At 42.8% G+C, this 19,150-nt stretch overlaps 1 protein-coding gene across 1 annotated transcript; it reads left to right on the forward strand.

The window, feature by feature from the left end:
• Positions 1-685: 685 nt before the first annotated feature.
• On the forward strand, positions 686-19,141 carry capn1 (calpain 1). The gene is made up of 22 exons (XM_068308839.1): positions 686-844; positions 4,806-5,380; positions 6,906-6,975; positions 9,517-9,635; positions 12,631-12,764; positions 12,884-13,052; positions 13,310-13,393; positions 13,855-13,940; positions 14,496-14,570; positions 14,716-14,876; positions 15,254-15,417; positions 15,784-15,795; positions 15,928-16,139; positions 16,238-16,277; positions 16,360-16,425; positions 16,511-16,568; positions 16,658-16,722; positions 17,058-17,126; positions 17,211-17,289; positions 17,425-17,541; positions 17,652-17,710; positions 17,819-19,141. The coding sequence occupies exons 2-22, from the start codon at positions 5,126-5,128 to the stop codon at positions 17,843-17,845; spliced, it is 2,121 nt and encodes a 706-aa protein (XP_068164940.1). The 5' UTR covers positions 686-844; positions 4,806-5,125; the 3' UTR covers positions 17,846-19,141.
• Positions 19,142-19,150: the final 9 nt, after the last annotated feature.

Consider the following 19,150-nt stretch of genomic DNA (forward strand, 5'->3'; position numbering starts at 1 on the left):
TGTACATTATCTTATTTATATCATTTGTATAGTATTTTTATAATTTATATCCTGTTTATTTATGTACGTGTCATACTGTATGAACATATTGAGTTGAGTATTGACGCTTTCACAAAATCGTTTGCTTTCTACTATAACAAATCATAAGCTTGATTTTTTTCCAATAATTATTTTAGTGTCTTTTATTTTCATTATTATTCTACTATTTATTATGCGTTATGGCACTATACAAAATATAAAATGTTGGTTCCACCAGTGGATAACGTAGTAGCAGTTTTAAAATGAATCAGTTGCAAGAAAAACCTTGTATGTGTTAGTGTTTGAGCAATATTATATACTATTATTGTATGAAGCAATTGGCATGCAGTAGTAGTTTGCCAACATACTATAGTGTAAATAAGTACCTCCCCCCCCCCCGACGTTAAGTTTGAAATGCAATGCAAATATACAAATACATACATATATTTCTACAATAATAAACAATATTACGGAAATATATGTCATTTTATTGTTTTGTTTTTATCGACACACCTCAAACCAGCATGTCAACACTGCAAAATGAACCCAGGCAGCGTTTAGGTGAGAGCACAACGTGTTTTTCAGCCCACCCTCCAAGTGAGGTGTTTTTTACGCGCAGCGGCCCGCAGTGCGCAGACTCACGGGGAAGGGGCTGCAGAGCCTCCAATAGATCACAGCACAACCAGCAGGGCGTTTCTAAATTTTAACTGCTGGTACAAGGCAGGGGAGTGGACGAATCTACACTGAACATGGACGGAAGAAGAGAAACCTGAAGAGTCAAAGTGAATGTTCATAAAACTGCTTCATACCGGAAACAGCGGGCGAGGTAAATATCAGATTCCTTCATCAACATTTGGTTTGCGCATTGGAGTTAGTGTCGAGGTGCGAGGCGACCTGAAAGAATGCTGCTTTTGACATCCTGACATGAACTTTTTATTGACGTCCCTGAGCCAGTTGAGTTGCGAAAAACGTAACGAATCACGTACAACTCGTCTCTTACAACTTTCAGAGCGTAATAAAACTGTGAAATCCAACAATTTGGTGCGTAAAACCTCTGGCATTGATCCGCGCTGGCTTTATGGATGCAGTCTGCTTTACACAGTGAGGTTAAATGGTTCGCCCAGCTGTTCTTGTTGGTCAACTTGAGAAAGTTGTAGTTTGGAGCCGGACCTTGGATCCCCTCTCAGGGGCCACACCTACTGTAAGGACCGCGCACATATCTGTGTGAGCCATGTTGACATATTTAACATACCCCCGGACATGCTGTAAAAGCCTCCTTGTCGCCCTGTCCACAGTGTACACACAGCCAAATGTTCATAAACCGGTTTATCTCTTCTGATAAAGATCAATCTTTATCTTTATTTCCCATATTGGACACAGTGCGTGTCTGGTTTCTCTGCAGATCTATTTTCTCCACGGCCTAAAGCACAAACACTTCTGATATTTGATTTCACAGTGTTTGGAATATGAACCCTGCATGCAAAAATATACTAGAATGCATGGTGTTGCATGGCTGCAGTGTGAGCCCTTCACAGGGTGGCGTGAGGAGAAAACCTCTGGGACCTCACATGCAGACTTTCCTAATCAGAGTGAAAGTGAAACATTCTACACATCTGTATATTTGAAAACCCTCATGGCTGCTGTTCCACTTTCCAGCTGCATGACCCCTGTACTTCCTCATATTGCATTATAGCATCTAATGATAATAAAATAAAAGCCACAGTCTGTCTGAATCATCTCCAGCAGAAGCTCCAGTCCTTGTTTTGTGATTCTGACTGGAGCTGCTGCTGAAAAAGCTGTGAGGGTTTTCCTCATGCGTCTGGACATGCTGCCTACCGCCTGTCATTTCTCATGTGTGTCACTACCTGCAGCGAGGTGGAGGATATCTGAGCGTGTGTGTGTGTGTGATGGGGGGTATGTAAGTGTGTTCCATATATGTGGAAATTAAATTTTCATCGCATTCAGATAGAACTCACATGTTTTGGACGCCAATAGGTCACAGCAGAGGGATGAGCTAGTATTTATTTAGGATGTAGGTGGAACTGGCAGTACATTGGCCCCAGATTTATCTTTATATGAAGAAATAACACCTTAATGTAATTTTTTTGCATTGTATAAAATAAATATTAAGGCCACCTTAACATTTTAAATGTTATACTTCTTTTTAATATTTCAAGAAAATCACACACACTTGTGTCAACAAATAATTTCAGGTTCCGAAATTTTCGTTTCCATGTACTTAAAAATCTTTAATTTTTTGGAATTCCTAGCATTAGTCAGTTTGCTTAGCTTCTGCTTGGTAGCATATCCAATGACAACTGACGACGTTAACTTTTACACATGTGCTTAAAGCAAATATAGTTCAAACACAGCTTGTGTATTTTGCAAACAGTGATTATTTTGAGGCCAGCTAAATAAAGGTTTGTTTAAATTTTTTTGTTCTGTTTATTTGAAGGTGAGCCTGATATTTTCACCAGCAGCGTTTTATTGCTGTGTTCTACAAACGTGTGTCGTTTGTTTTTCCTGGACTTCACTGGACTTGTTTGGCCACATGTTTATTTTGCATATTGAATTTGCTTATTTAAAACAGATCATAGTGTAATGGAGTGTTCATATTCAGTGACACTATTCACAAAATACTCCTGATGTATAAGGGAACGTGATCGTATATCTCTATGCTACACAAAGTGAGCCAAGAGTCAAAGATTTCTGTGTCAAGGTAGTTGTTTACTGTAGAATCAGAGTTTACAAGTTTCCCTGAAGGCTCTGTCATGAGATATAGGTGTCCATCTAAATCCATCATTTGATTTATAGACCTTTGTAGACCAACATAATGACTGAACTGTGATTGTACAGTTATCTATGTGACCAAATTTACTTGAGTGTATGTCAGGGTTTAAAATCATTCCTTACAAATTTTGTTTTAGCACACGGACATTCATTTCGAAGGAAGATAAAGTCTTCATCTGTCTCTGTTGAACAAGGAGGCCGTGAGTGATCTTGTGTATCACAACTGTACCGAATCAGGGCTTTAGGGAGGAAAGTGAAGTAGAGAGCTCACAGCTCGATCCTTCCCTCAGGATTTACGGCCGGATACGGAGCAAGTTTGCTGGACTTGGCATTCGCACAATAAAAGGCCGATCCGTCCAATCCATCAACCCCCCTGGTGATATAGGGGCAGCAGCTGAAGTCTGTGCTTTGTTCAGTGAGGATCCTGAACATGTGGGATCAGGAGAATCAACCAAATGAACAAGAACCCAAACAGACAGTACTGCGTAGTCGGATAAGAAAGTGGGGGCTGGCTAGACCGTCATCACTGATCAAGAAAACATTTGGATTGTTGACAAAAAGGAAAGTCTTGACGGGTGCCAAGGATCCCAAGGGAACATTGTCTTAAATGGACATCGGTCTGTTTGGAGAGCCCATCAGCAACATCCATAAGACTGGAGATCCGCCCACCAGACACTTGAGATGAGCTTGTTTTCCTGGAGTCTCTGTTCTCCCTGGACTGTGTCAGGTGTCGCAATGGCTTTGTTGCCAATTCTGCAACATTTTTGAGTCTTTTGCGAGGACAGAAGACTCTCAAGGTGGTTGAGGCATCTGATTCCTCATTGGAGGGGGAACATAGCCTGGGAACTAGCCTGGACAGACCTCGGGATACCTCTGGATCAGCTGGGAAGTCTTGCTTGTGAGAGGGATGAATACCCTGCTTGGACAACTCTTGGAATACCCTACTTGACGCAACCCGGGATAGATAGATAGAAGGAAATGGATTGACAGACAACACTCTGCTTGAAAATAATTGCAATGGAGCAGCCAATCCCTGATCGAGCAATCTACCCAGTGTGGTATTAAAAGCTATCGTAAAAATATTGCCAACAAGGAAGTTGACATTGTAAAACCGAGTCAGTCTGAACCAGGAACTTGTTGAGGTTACAGGTTCTTTTTTCTGGCTCTGTGAGCATTCAAGGAAACCAAAGCTTTAGTCAGTCCTTGTTAGTAGGAACATATCTCACACCTTCAAGTGGGTGGTTTTGATGGGTGTGGTTCACAACCTGGAATGGAAACACTAACATGCTCCAACGACATTCTATTGGACAATAAGTGTCAAACTTTTCAACTTCTGTTGGAACTGACTTCAAAAAGCAAGATTATTTAGTGGGTGGAGAGTTGAGGTAAAAGACGGAAGCAGGAGACAAAAATAAAAATGCCTTTCATGTTTATCTGTTTGTCAGCGTCAAAAAGAAAGAATGCAACAGAGAGAAGTAAGCAAACGACTCCCAATGACAGGCGAACTGAGATAAACTCATCCCGAAGCTCCAGTTCTGTCAAGAGCTACGGTGGCGCTAATGCCACTTTACACTTCTTCCTCTGGAGCTCTGCTTAATTAAAGATTCGGAGAGAGCTTTTACTTGTTGGCAGCCTCATGCTTCTTTCATTGTGTATCGAGAATCACAGGAGACCACACCCTGCTTTAACACACACACATGCACACACACGGCGCTACCATCCACTGTTGGTGTAGCTAAACATTGACTTATATCGTGCTTCTGCCTGACGCTGTGCAAACACCAGTGGGACACAGTCAAACGTGCCTTTTGTCACTAAGCCGTTGCTATGCATGGGAAGCATGAGCGTATAGACAGGACTGAACTACCTTTAAAGCCCTGAATACATGTAGAGACGGCGGTGTGTGTGTGTGTGTGTGTGAACCTGTATCTGCATACTTGTTAACGACTTTGTCTGTTGAGTTACACAATTCTAAATTCCTTCTTTTTGGGTTCTAGCTGCTGGCGGGACAAGGAGCGACTGGTGTGAGATCGTTCTGTGAGGACTCATCCATGCACACGTGATTATTATTGGATTGGAGGCTTCCAACTACAGCAAAACCACAAGTGCTGCCTTGTTTCTTCAATATTTGATAGCTTCTCAATGGCAACTGATGATTTATTCTGATTTATAATTGAGCTTTCCAGCCATTACCACCTCATATTAGACTTACATCAAACTACGATTGCCCAAAGCTCCCTCTTTAACTACAGACACATTTAAACATCATATTGTAGTTGCACACAAACACCAATACTGTTAACTCCACAAGCCCAGGATGGTGGAACCCATTTACGCTACCGGCATGGCCGTCAAGGTGAGGAGCCAGCGGGATCGTGATGAAGGTCTTGGGCAGAACCACAATGCCGTCAAATTCCTGGGGCAAGACTTTGAGAGCCTGAGAGCCCAGACGGCCCGAAGCGGGAGGCTGTTCGAGGACCAACTGTTCCCATGTGCCGCGTCGTCTCTAGGATTCAACGAGCTCGGCCCGAGATCCTCCAAGACCTACGGAGTTCGCTGGATGAGACCCACGGTGAGAAAGGGAGGGTGGGCAGAGAGCGAATCGATTGATTAGGTAGCATTGATGTAGATGTTTCTAGTGCATACAGGAAGTGAGGGTCTCTGGTTTTATTCAATAATTCTCCTAAAGAGTTGACGTTAACATTGTCTGCAATGTTTTATATCAAAGTATGAATGAGAGACCATTCAAAGACAAACAGGAAATAGTTTGTTTTGGAGCAAATTTGAGCTTGTTGGAGCTAAAAGAAAACTCAAGCACATTTCAATGCTGTAGTTTTGGAAAGGACATTTACTTTTTTACTTAATTTCTCTGTTGAGTCGAGATATTTATTGGTTCTTGCCAAGATTATGGCAACGCTGCCCCTAGTGTTTTCTGGCGGTACAGCGTCATTTCTGTAGTTTCCACAGGAAGTGCACAAACACGGATGAAATGAATGCAGAGGATAGATTAGAAGCTCTATCTGTATCCGTAACATTGAGCATAAATGAGCCTTTAAAGAACAACGACTTTTTTGTTCCTGCATAGCTTTTTTATTACACCCGAGACATCTTTCCTCACAGATGTAATTTTCTTTTGTTGCTTGGCAACTAAACTTTCAGAGATGATGGGCGGATACTGATCTAATTTCACCGCAGCACCAGGGGCTCGTTTTTCTCCAGATTCTCCGGTTTGTAACTACTGATAGATGTAAAGTCTATCTCATCATTCCCTTCCTGTTTTTTATTCATCCCCTCCTCTGCGTTTCTGCGTCTTTCCTCAGGCCTCACTACATTATAAATACACTAGAGTGCTCCCTGTAGTCGTGTGGAACACCGCTTTTGAGGAGGGCCCGATTTCTTTAAGTGGCAACCGTGAAGGCAGCACGCTCTCTTTATCAGTTCGATTTCCGTGTACCGTGACGGGTCTCTGTCGTTTGTCATGTAACAGCAAGCAAGACGAGTCGCGATCTCTAAAGCCCCTGGGGGTCACGATTGTCGGCGTGACTGCAGTCTCTCTCAGTTCCTCCTGTGGATTCCATTTGTGTGTGTGTGTGTACGTGTGTGTTACCATGTGTGTCTTTCACTAATGCTTCCCAGGGTGTCGTCGCTCCTAAAAAAAAAAAAATATTTTATAATGCATACGCTTTTCCCGTACCGCAGGATCTGTAATATTTACACTGCACCAGAGAGTTCATGGTGTTCACATTTCCCCGGAAATCTGTGCGCCTGCAAAAGAGAATTCAAGCCAGTGTGTGTCCTAGCAAATTCACCCTTGTGTGTGTGTGTGTGTGTGTATGTGTGTGTGTGTATGTGTGTATGGTGGAGAATGAATGTAAATGGAATATGTCTTTTTATAGCTTTACAGCGTGGGGTTTCTCACGCTCAACCTGCTCAGGAGATGTTTTATGAAGAAGGGGGATTGTGGGAAACAAGAAGCACTAGAAAGCAGCATTGTTTTTCTGAGTAGTGTATTATGGGATATCTGAAGGTCATTTTAAAAGGAGCAGCTTCGCATGTGGATAAATATGCGTTACTCACTTTGTGTGTATGATTCACAGGAATTCTGCAAACGGCCAGAGTTCATCGTTGACGGAGCGACTCGTACAGACATCTGCCAGGGGGCTCTGGGTAAGACCTGGAAGAGTTCACAACCGTTTGACTGTTAGGCCATGATTCAGCTCTCAGAGGACAGGAGATTAACTGTTTGTCTAACTGGGAGATATAACATGAGGATATAAGGTTTAGATTCCCTTCAGAGCCATAGAAAACATGAGGAAACCTCTGAATGATTAATAAAATGGGGTTAATATACTTTAATGATATGTTGGACAGGCAAACCACCATCTCCAGTAATTTACTGGCCAAACCTGTCATTTGTTTAATCAGTTAGTGGTTTGAAGGATGGTTGTGTGCCTGGATAGACTGAGATGTTCACAGTGATGGAAAAGCTCCAGGATTAACATAATTTGACCAAGAAATAGCCTCATCCCACTCATGTTCCTACGGGAAATAAGCACGTTCCCAAAATGTTCAATCTAATTTCTCGTTTTGTAAACAGATGGATTGTTTTTTTTGACTCCATCATACGTGGTCGTAACACTTTAGGGTTATAGAAGAATAAAATTGTGATACAGCCATTTTAATGTGAAATTAATGTAGTTTGAACGTCTGTAAAGCAAAAATGTCTGAATGTCTGTTATAACTTCACGGGTTTGGGTCTTTCATAATCCACTGATGTACAAAAACACTCAGGTTCAAACAGTGTTTCTGTCGAAGTCCACATGCCTTCACTTGTCTTTTACATCACATCCAGTAGAGGGCAGTGAAGAGGCCAAACATTGGCATAGAAACAACAAACGTGACGGTTGCAGGAAGTTGCGATAATTTACCCAGGAAACACAAGCAAAGGCGTACGTAGAGATTTTTTTCACGGTTTTCATTCCTCTTCTCTTCTCTGTTCCGTAATCATTCTTCCTTGCTTGAGTAAAAGCTACACCGCCCCCAGACATGTCTGGCGGTATTGCGCCATTTTGTCCATTTCTGACTGCCAAATTGTCTAAAAAAAAAAAAAATCAATAAATTTTTACGAAATCAACATGGAGCACGGACAGAAGGTTTTGCCAAAATAAATAGTCATTTAGGGTTAAAGTTAGGTTTAGTGTGTGGTTCACTAGAACACAAAAAAACGCCTCTTAAATATCCATCAGTCTGTCTGAAACCCTTCCTGTCTGAGCCATAACTAAAAAAAAAACAGAATAAACTCTAAATATTTTTAGTTACATTTTTTCCAAAACATCAAACAAGCCTGGATGGGTGCTTTAATATTATTATTTTTCTTATTTTATGAAAAAAAATAATTAACTTAATGTCTTTCTAGAGAACAATTATACCACTACATCATATCTTTAACAAGTCTTTGCCATCGCGTGTCTGAAAAGTGCATTTCACTATTTAACAAAAATTTACATGAGAACAACTTCTAACTTTTCTTCAGAGAAGAGTCCGGTTTCTCTTGGAAATTGCCCAGGTACACCAGGAATTATATATATCTGTTTAATTTTCATTAGCTTGGATCGATTGCTCTCCGATTAATAAACTAAAAGGCTCATATTGATCCAAACCCAGATACTGTCTATCTTAATAATAATTAAATCCAAAGGTAATACCTGGAACATTGATTATTGAAGCCTATTAATACCATTACAACCCCCATAGAGCTTACCCTCTGGGGATCAGTAAGACAATCACCAACAGGAAGGGCTGAAGAATGAAGTCAGGAGAGCAAAAGGAATCAGGTTTGAGTGACGGATGGAGACGGACGGCCTGGAGAATGAAGAAAACCAGTTAACATGGTTTCACCAGTTTATTGCCTGAGATGTTTCCTGCCCAACACTGACTTGCATTCATAATTAATGTTTGTTTCTCTGCCTCACGTCGGTAAACAAGGCCACCTTCTCTCCTCGGAAATGACTTCCTCTCTTGTAAAATGAAATACCCCCCCCCAATATCCCCAAATATGTTGAGGCAGAAGAACATAATGCTCCACTTTGTTTCAGAGGCCAGACTGAATTGTCTTTATCAGCGCCGTGGGGTTATCTGCCGGCGCAGGCTGTTTGTAGATCGTATCTTAGGTTAAAATGTTTATTAACCTTCATTAAAAGACAGAACTAACAAAAGGTTCCAGGATGAGGCCTAACTGATAAAGAGATAAAAGAAGTTTCATATTAAAGGCGAGCTAGCAGGTCCGCTAATGCCTCTATTTTAGTCTTTTGGCAGGAAGATAGAGGTGGCGCGATACTTAATTCATCCCATGTGGGAAATTCTTTGTCTACATTTGACTCAAATTAGGGTTCAGTATTTTTCTTCAGGACATTTGAGCATCCAGACCAGAATCACTGACCTTTGGTTAAGCAGTGATGTCATGTAGGCTATGTATGATTAATAGAAATGCTGAAAATGGAACGGCAACAGTCAAGAATCTGTTCCTATTCATCCACGTCCACAACCAAATAAATACAAAAACTCCTGATCTCAGCAATCCAAACTCCTTTTTCTGGTTCCACTTCAGAATATAGAACATTCCCTGTCGTCAATCCTCGCAACAACTTCATTGAAAATGCCCCAAGATGTTTTTTACGTGAACCTGAAAACACTCTCGTGTCTCCACAGGCGACTGCTGGCTGCTGGCGGCCATCGCCTCGCTCACCCTCAACGACAACCTTCTCCACCGGGTGGTTCCTCACGGGCAGAGCTTCGGCCACGGATACTGCGGCATTTTTCACTTCCAGGTGACTTTTTTTTTTTCCCCTACATCCTGATTATTAATATGATGTAATATTAATATGAACACATCCCAGAATAGAAACAGAGCCAGTCGACTCGTCACGCACTCCGGCGGCTTTCCAGATGTAGTCGATGCGATCGCTGTAAATGTAGGAGCTGCATCTGAGTTTTAGGCTGTAATTTTCATGTTAAATAAATTTACTGCTGATTCTCATTGGGATTGGTTGATGAACATTTTAGCTGCATTTCCATCCTACTGTGAAAAATTAAAAAAACTAATAGATAAAATTGTGCAGCAGCTCTTCCTGTGCTGTCATTTCCGGCCACATGCATCATCAATGTCACGCCTGTTTCCTTTAGAATAAAACAGACAGCATGAAAACCTATCTGATGTAAATAAACGGTACGTTTAATTTGACTTGTCTAAACCAGTTGTTTAAAATATTGCACCTTTGAGTCATTGGGTTATTTAGGTATATAATATCCCAGATAATTCCCTGATTAAACTTTTTCCTATCATGACTGAGTCATCTGAGATAACCGGTTCCCTCATCCACACCCAAACTCCCTGCTAATAAACTTTACCTGGGAGGAGTCGAGTCACCGTAAAGCCGATTTAAACACACCACCTCCCCATTCACTTTAAGAAAAGTCTCACTGGTGGCTTCTTTTATATCACTTCTGTTAATCTTACCTGTACTGTGATATTAGTGCCTATTTTGCCCATTTGCATGCTAAATGTATGTTAGCATGCAGCCTGGGGTACCTTTATAAACTAATAAGGACAAACCCAACGCTCTCAGGTGTCTGTTAAAGTGAATTTAAAAAATGGATCCACCTCTTTATCCCGTAAATCCATCAAAGTCCCGGCCGTTTTCATCAATTTTTAATCTGTCCTGAAAATAGTTGTCGTTTGTGCAACTGGCAGTGTTTCTATATTTGTTTCTCCCTTTGCCTTTTTTATTTTTTTTTAAATGTTTCATCATTAAGGTGTTTTTGAAGTTGTTAAACACGTGAATCTGCCCTTATTTGCAGTGACATTACTTCTATATTTAATCTGTCTCAACAAAATATCCAGTGAATACAGACTTGTCGGTGTACGATTTGACATTTACTTCCTACTTTTTCCCAAAGCAGCATAAGAATCCAATTGATCTGTTCTTTTAATTGACCTTTTTCAAGTTATTTATGTCTTATTTCACAGGTCTCCAATATCTCAGTCTCCTTTGTCAGCATGCATCTAAAGCTGACTCGGCTGCTCCTTTGTGAGTCCACAGACTGTCATCCTGCCAAGAGTTGAGACAAAAACTGAATGGAACACTGCAGCAGGGAATGGGTGGATGGGTGGGGGGGGGGTCTTTAACACTAAAAACAGGCTTGACATGCATCGGAAGCGAGCGACAGTGTAGACACAGATGCATTTGAATGCGTTCCAATTCCCGATCGCTTCCGCTCAGCCTGGCTGCTGTCAGCTGCCAACAGTTTCACAAGCTGTTGGCTCTCAGAGATGTAGGTTAGACCCCGGCGCAGCAGCAGGGAAATCCATCCGCCTCGGAATCTAATCCCCACGTTGGTCTTTTTTTTTTTTTTTTTTTTTCCTTTAGGGAGGATTCTGAAACGCTTCAGCTGCAGCGGCCGCTGGCGTGCTGACTCATTAGATATGGAGGCATGAATTCATAGCATCAGTCGCCCAGAGCTCCCATTAGCACATGTCTGCTGGGGGCTGGTGACTGCACTGCTGGATGCATACATACTGTAAATACACACATTTATGCTACAACGAGTGGAAATAATACTTTAATTTGCTCTGAAGGTTTTTTTTTAAACGCAGGCACAAAGGGTTTAAATACATGACGGCTTTCTGTTTGTTGTGTTGCCCCAGTTTCATCGTTTCCCTCGACGCTTTAATGGGATTTGGGTTCAGTTTGTCCTTTCTCATCGTCTTCATTTCTTGTTTCCACTCTTTGCTTTGCAGGGATCCCCCCCCCCCACACACACACACACCTTTTTTTATCAGCTGGGTTTCCTATAAGCCTCCGGATAAATAACCAAATGTAATTGTGAGGGCTGGTGGTGGGGGTCTTATTAAGAGGGATGGAGAGGAGGGAGTCTGCAGGCGAACAAAAGAAGGAAGGATGAATTATGAACGAAGCAAATCTCAGTCAGAAACAAATGGAACCATTAACTGGGGCAGAATCTTTTATTACAGCACAGATTTCCAACGGGGGGGTGGCCTGGAAGTGTTTGTATAATGGCGTTTGTTTCCTCCGGCTTCAAGCCCGGGTATCTGCATGTCATGACACAGATGTGGTAAAGAGTGTATTTCTCCCCCCCCCCCGGCGGTGATGATGTTGTGTGTGTGTGTGTGTTGTCTTCAGTCTGCCGTGTTGTCACACAGCTCCACCCCAGAGGATTTTTTCATCCCCTCCCACCCAGATTATTAGTTTGGTGTAGAAATGTTTTCATGACTTTATAACCACGTTGTGTTCACAGTAAATTACAGTATTTTCCACACCTATATATGAAAACAGTTTTAAAATAGCCTTATAGTGCAGAAAATACCGTACAGTAAATATTGTGCTGTCATAAAATGACTAAGCTTATAAAACATCCATGGAAGAGGTCGGCATCTCCAAAAAAATTAACTCTTTTGTTCCCCCCCCCCCCCCAAAAAAAAAAAGTCTTGAAAAGTGAACCTTGGAAGCTTTATTGAACACGCTGACTGAACTGTGATGACACTCAGGTTTTCCATGTTCTGTGTTTAGTTTGGAACGACTGAAGAAACTCTTTGACTTCTTCTCTTTTTAACCCTTTTCTGAAGCGTTCGTCTGCTCTCTGCTGGATGTAGAGCGTCAGTGGAGGGAAACGACTCCCAGGACGTCCACCTTTCAATTTACTTTAGCTACTTGAATCTCCTCGGATGTAAAATGTGGACACCCCCCGCCCCCCCCTCCAGGAACATAATTGTACTATGTGTGTTTTCTGCTTCCCGTCATGCAGTTCTGGCAGTTTGGCGAGTGGGTGGAGGTGGTGATCGACGACCGGCTGCCGGTGAAGGACGGGAAGCTGCTGTTCGTCCACTCGGCGGAGGGAACCGAGTTCTGGAGCGCTCTGCTGGAGAAGGCCTACGCCAAGTAGGAACCGTTTGAGATCTTAATGAATGTTTTGGAAGACGCAAAATGTCAAATGTAACGTGTAACGTTGAGCTGACGGAGAACACGCTCTAAAGCATGTTTTTCTGCGTCCCATGCAGGTTGAACGGCTGCTACGAGGCTCTGTCCGGCGGCAGCACGTCGGAAGGTTTCGAGGACTTCACCGGCGGCGTGACTGAGATGTTCGAGCTGAGGAAGGCCCCCCCCGACCTCTACAGCATCATCAGCAGGGCGGTAGAGCGGGGCTCCCTGCTGGGATGCTCCATAGACGTCAGTGCTGCCACTTTCACGCATTCTTTGATACGAGTTTATGGGAAATTAACACGCATGTGGGGTTTCGTTTTGTTTTTCTTCCTATAATGAGCCGTTTAGAGAAATATTTGAAAACAAACTAAAAAACTTTTATTCAGTTATTTACATCATGGCGGCGATAACATCTCTGATCGGTTTCTCGCCTGCGTGAGACGTTAAACATCGAGTTCCTCCAGACGTCAGGAGCTCTGACGTCGCCTCCCTCTCGTCCTCAGATCACGAGCACGCGAGACATGGAGGCCGTCACATTCAAGAAGCTGGTGAAGGGACACGCCTACTCCGTGACCGGCGTGGACGAGGTGAGCAGCGACCAATCAGACGCCTGCCTTTTTTATTTGGAATTGTCATAAAATATCCGAGTCGTTTCTGTGAGGAGTCACAGTCAGTAGTTCTCGCTTGGTTTTGATTATTTCATCTTTATTTTCTACTTTCAAATGGAAATTATCTTCTATAATTAGTTTATTTTATATATATATAAATCGATTTAAAAGGTCCTACAGCACAAATATTTCATTCTTCATTTGAAAAAATGTCGACGGAAACATTCAGTTTGTTGCGCGGCAACAAAGATCGATGTTCTGGGAGATTTTGTTCCAGAAACATTCATTCCTAATTTCATTCCCTGATGATGAATGAAGGCCGTTGGCAGACAGAACTCTGCTGTTTGCGTTCCTGTTTGCATTATTGTTCCTCCATTTTATTCAAACTACAATTAATTTATAATCCTGAATTGTGGGGGGGGTTTTTTGTCCACCCTTAGGTGGTTTACAGAGGAAATCTGACAAAGCTGGTTCGCATCAGGAACCCGTGGGGGGAAGTGGAATGGACCGGAGCCTGGAGCGATAAGTAAGGTTCCGTTTCCCTGTCACTGCCCCTCAGATGTTAATATAAACATCATAACTGAGAAAACACACACACAGACACACACTCTTTTCCAGTTTCCTGTCAGTGATTGACACCAGTAGACATTTTTGATGGATTTATGTTGAAATGTTGTCAGCATACAAATTATGACTTGGCTTCATGTCTTGTTACGGTTAACACCAGACGTTTGTCACGCTTGTATAACGTCACGTCACAGAGAGCAGAAAATCTTTTAACGCTCGAAATCGGATTTAAAGCGTCCTCTTAGAATGTCAGCGTGAAGATTTAAAGATTAAAAAAACCGCGATGTGTAGAAGTTTTAGCGTGTCCGTATGTTCATGTTAGGCTAAGGTTTCATGTGTCTCTGTGATTTAATAAACGTTTTCACAAAATATCGTGCTGACATTGTCGTTTTTCTAAACGCACATCTATAATTCAATGCATCCTTTCGGGGCTTGGATGTAGAATCTGAAGCTAAAACAGACCAGAAAGCAGCTTTTAGACAAAACAGCTATCGTTTCCTTTTTAATTCCTCAGCTCCAGAGAGTGGGACAACATCGACCGCTCCGTCAGAAGTCGGCTACAGAACCGGAGCGAGGACGGAGAATTCTGGTGAGTCTTGTTCGGTTCGATGCGCCGACGTTCTCAGGGATGCTCCACTAGTTTATGTTTGAAATGTCAGGATTATATTTCACGTCCAGCTCCTGGAAACGTTTCTTGGATCGCTCCAACGCTTACACCTCTTTGTCTTTCTCAGGATGGCCTTCAACGACTTCCTGCGAGAGTTCAGCCGCCTGGAGCTCTGCAACCTGACGGCCGACGCCCTGCAGAACACCCAGATGAAGAAGTGGAGCTCGTCCCTCTATCAGGGGGAGTGGAGGAGAGGCAGCACTGCCGGGGGCTGCAGGAACTACCCAGGTACGAGGTGACGTAGGGGTATATGTCGCTGTATTTCATTTGCTCTCTTCATTTTGGTGATTAATTCTTCAGGAAAGCGTTTCTCCTACCGCTCAAAAAATCCTTTTCAGGACCTCCCGATGGAGCGAGTTCGGTTCTTTCACTTTTGGAAGGTTTTAGGAGGATAAAAAAATGTTGAAGGAGTGAGGATTTAGATTACTGAAGGAATGTGAACTGGTGACTCCCATTTAAACAATAACTACACAAAGGTCAGCCAATTTTGGAAATCCTGAACACGAGCATGGGATTGACGAAATTCCAGTTTTTATTATAAGCTACAATTTAATTTTTTTTTCCGCACAAGAACGCCAATTTAATGCTTCGACGCTTCCTTCCAGCAACCTTTTGGCTCAACCCTCAGTTCAAACTGGTGCTGCAGCATCCGGACAACGCCAACCAATCCCCCGACTGCAGCTTCCTGGTCGGCCTCATGCAGAAGGACCGCAGGAAGAAACGGCGAGAGGGAAAAGACATGGAGACCATCGGGTTCGCCGTCTACGAGGTTTGGAAAACGTTTCATTACGACATGAGCAAAGCATCGTCATTCAGTTGTAACTCAGCCGGTGTAACTCAGATTCTTTTTTTTTTTCCTCAATGAATATTTTCCCCCCTCGCATATGCTACGCTAACTCCGCTAACTCCTGAAGCGATACTGTATGCCGATTATGGCGCGGTTACACAGACATGCATGAGATCGTTCCACATTGGTGGAAGGATGCAGAACTAAACTAGAATTCAAGTAATTTTCGATTAAAATAAGCTGAGAAACAATTAGTTGCAGGGGAAAAAGCCGCTTCTTCGAACTTCTTCTTTTATTTCTGTGTTTTTGTGTCCTTCATTTCATCTCCTCTCTCTCTGTTCTTCACAGGTTCCACGGGAGGTATGTGTTTTTTACTTCTTTCATCTTTTCTGTCCTCCAAAAAAAATACCCTCCAAAATTTTTTTTTTTTTTAAATCATCAAAAGTGATTCGCATCAGAATTTAAAGTAGAAGAGTTTCCTCCCGTTTCCAGTTGGCGGGCAGTTCGGGTGTCCACCTGAAGCGAGAGTTCTTCCTCACCCACGCCTCCAGCGCTCGCTCCGAGCTCTTCATCAACCTGAGGGAGGTCAGCTCGCGGTTGCGACTTCCCGCCGGGGAATACGTCATCGTCCCGTCCACCTTCGAGCCGCACAAAGAGGCCGATTTCGTCCTCAGGGTTTTCTCCGAGAAGCCGGCGGACTCCGAGTGAGTGACAAAGGTCAAAGGGTGGAGGTAGAGAAGGAGATTTTGGGAATTACCATGATGGCAAAAATAACACGTCATCTTTTCTTTGTCCGTTTCAGGGAGCTCGACGATGATGTTGTGGCAAATCTACCCAAAGAGGTGCGAAAATGAAAGTGTCCAGCTAGAATTTTCAACACGTGATTGTTTGACGGTCCTGAATATATAAGCGCTTCGTTTTCAGACGTGGCTGGATGAGAGTCAGATCGACTCGGGCTTCAAGAGTCTCTTCCGACAGCTGGCCGGGCCGGTAAGCGAGAGGAAGATTCTCGATGAGACACGGACGTGACGGCGGCGTCAAATCGCTTGACCCTTCTGCTGTTTGTTTCCGACAGGACATGGAGATCAGCATCACGGAGCTGCAGACCATATTAAACAGGATCATCAGTAAACGTGAGTGAGCGCCGCGGTGGGATCTGATCCGTGTGACCGCGATTAGAATGTTCCGCCTCACAGCGTTGCCTTCGCTCTCACGCTGACAGATAAAGACCTGAAGACGGACGGCTTTTCCAAGGAAGCGTGTCGCAGCATGGTCAACCTGATGGACGTATCCTGAAATGGTGCCTACGTTACCCACAATGCATCACACTGCTTGGGTAAAAAAAAAAAATTGTTATGCCTGTAGAAACTAATATAGCCTCAGGACCCTGCTCTGCAAAGATCGGCTCTTTTTATTTCACTTTTTAGACCAAAGCCTCAAGTGACATCATCTGAGGCATTATCTCAAACTTTAGCTGCATTTTTTCTTCTCTAAAATACTGCTGTTAGTGAATATATTCACACATCTGTAAAGAACAAGAAGTAGAATTTTCTACATTGATGACATACTGAGTATTTCACTCATTACTCTGATCCTGCGAGTTTCTTGACTCCTCGCCTCAGTCGGACGGGAGCGGGAAGCTCGGCCTGACAGAATTCCACATCCTTTGGGAAAAGATCAAGCGCTACCTGGTGAGAGTCGACAGCGCCGGTTTCGTGTTTGTGTCCGTTTTCATTCCTGTCTGTGTTTTTTTATTTTTGCTCTCCGCCTGTCAGACTGTATTCAGGGAGTTCGACTTGGACAAGTCGGGCAGCATGAGTTCCTACGAGATGCGGATGGCCCTGGAATCCGCAGGTACTGTTTTCCTTTTCCCTTTTTGAGGCCGAGGAAAGAAAACTTCCTCTGTTAAATTTTTCCTGCTGGTTTAAACGTTTTTCTGACGCTTGGATTCTGCTTTACAAGCTTTTCGTTTGTCTTTGTCTCCTTCAGGTTTCAAACTGACCAACAACTTGTTCCAGCTGATCATCCTGCGCTACACCGAGGCCGACATGAGCGTCGACTTTGACAACTTTGTCACCTGTCTGGTCAGACTGGAGACGATGTACAGTGAGTCCCATTAATGCAAACTTTCAGGAAACCTTTCCTTTAAAGGAAATGTTTTTATTTTTTGCTTTCAAAGCCCCTTGGTAAAATATAAATGCGTTATATTTCTGCAGAAACCTTTCAGACGTTGGACACGGACAATGACAAAATTATAAGCGTCAACTTCTTCCAGGTATGATCACATTTATTTGTCAGCGTTTTCTTTTTACCCACAATTCCTGTGCATTAAGTGGGCCAGATGTGACTCAATCCTAATCCCGTGCTCTCTGTGGGTTCACAGTGGCTCACCCTGACCATGTTTGCCTAGAGATGAGTTGGGTCGTCTGTTAGCAGCTCCAGGCCCACTGTGTCGTTTTGGAAAGTGCCTTTTTCTGGTCCAGTTCTTCCTCACCGCGCCGCCGCCGCCGCCAAAAGACTGTAAATTTCATCTTTATAGTGCCTCTATTGGAAACATGTGCCAATCATTTATTACCCCCAACCCCATCCGGACAGCAGGAGGAACCCTCTGTTGTAGCCCGACAAACCCAGATTTAGTTTTTAATGGGGTTTTCATGAAGATTTTTGCTGTCAAGGGTTAATCTATACATCATAAGCACATTCTGGTTTACTATATAGATTTCCGAAGCGAAAATTCTACTTTTTCCACATTTTTTTTTCGACAAGTCAGCTCATGGATAAGTGAGAGAATAATCATCTGACGAGACTTTGATGCATTTGAGGACAACTGAAGAATCTGCAAAATGCTCTTAAGAGATTATTTTTCATAAAAATGTTTGAAGTCTGCCGTCAGGTTTTTACAGTCTCTGCTGGATCAACGTGGGTGGAATTTGCCAACACACGTGTAAAAGCGTGTAAATTGTATCTCTGTTTGGCGTTTTCGCGGTGACGTTGCCAGGTTTGATGCTTTTTTTACGCTTGCATCCCGTGCCAAATTTTTGCTTTTTCGCCTCAGCGCCAAATGTCCTCACATAAAACTTCACCGGGACCTTCACGCATTAGATCTAATACTGCTCATCTTCAATACAAACCAGTTTGCTCTAGTGCATGGCACATGTAAAGAAATGCTCTTATATATGTTTGGAAGTGGTTTAAAAAGGGACGAATACACCTTTAATTGTGCCGTTCAAAGGGAACAAGAACACTTCTAGTTCTTTAGTTGAAGGTAAATAATTGTGTAACTTGGATATGTCGTTTGCATGCTGTGTGAAATGTGATATCTGCCTGATTTCTGTACTGCCTGGGGAGCAACTGTTTTATTTGAAGAGTGTTAATTCATTTTTGTGGAGGAGGAAAAAAAAAAAAAAGACTTGAAAGTACAGTAAGTATGGTGCATCTACATGTAACGTTAACCCGAGTTTAAAACACCGTATTTTAATGTTCTGCTAAAGGTTTTGCTCAATTTTGTAAGAATTTAATGTGAAGCATTAAAAAATAAATCAACTGCTAATCCCGTAAATACACCATGCTCTGCAATGCCGAGTCTCATCTTCCATTTTTGTTGCACAATGTGTTTTATAACAGTATTTACACTCAAAATGTCACCAGTCCTTTTGGACTCAAATCGTTCAATATCTGTGTTTGCTGCGCAGCGTTTGTTTAAATCTTCCAGCGG

Source organism: Antennarius striatus, chromosome 23 (genome assembly GCF_040054535.1).
Source record: "Antennarius striatus isolate MH-2024 chromosome 23, ASM4005453v1, whole genome shotgun sequence".
In the NCBI taxonomy this organism is placed as follows: Eukaryota; Metazoa; Chordata; class Actinopteri; order Lophiiformes; family Antennariidae; genus Antennarius; species Antennarius striatus.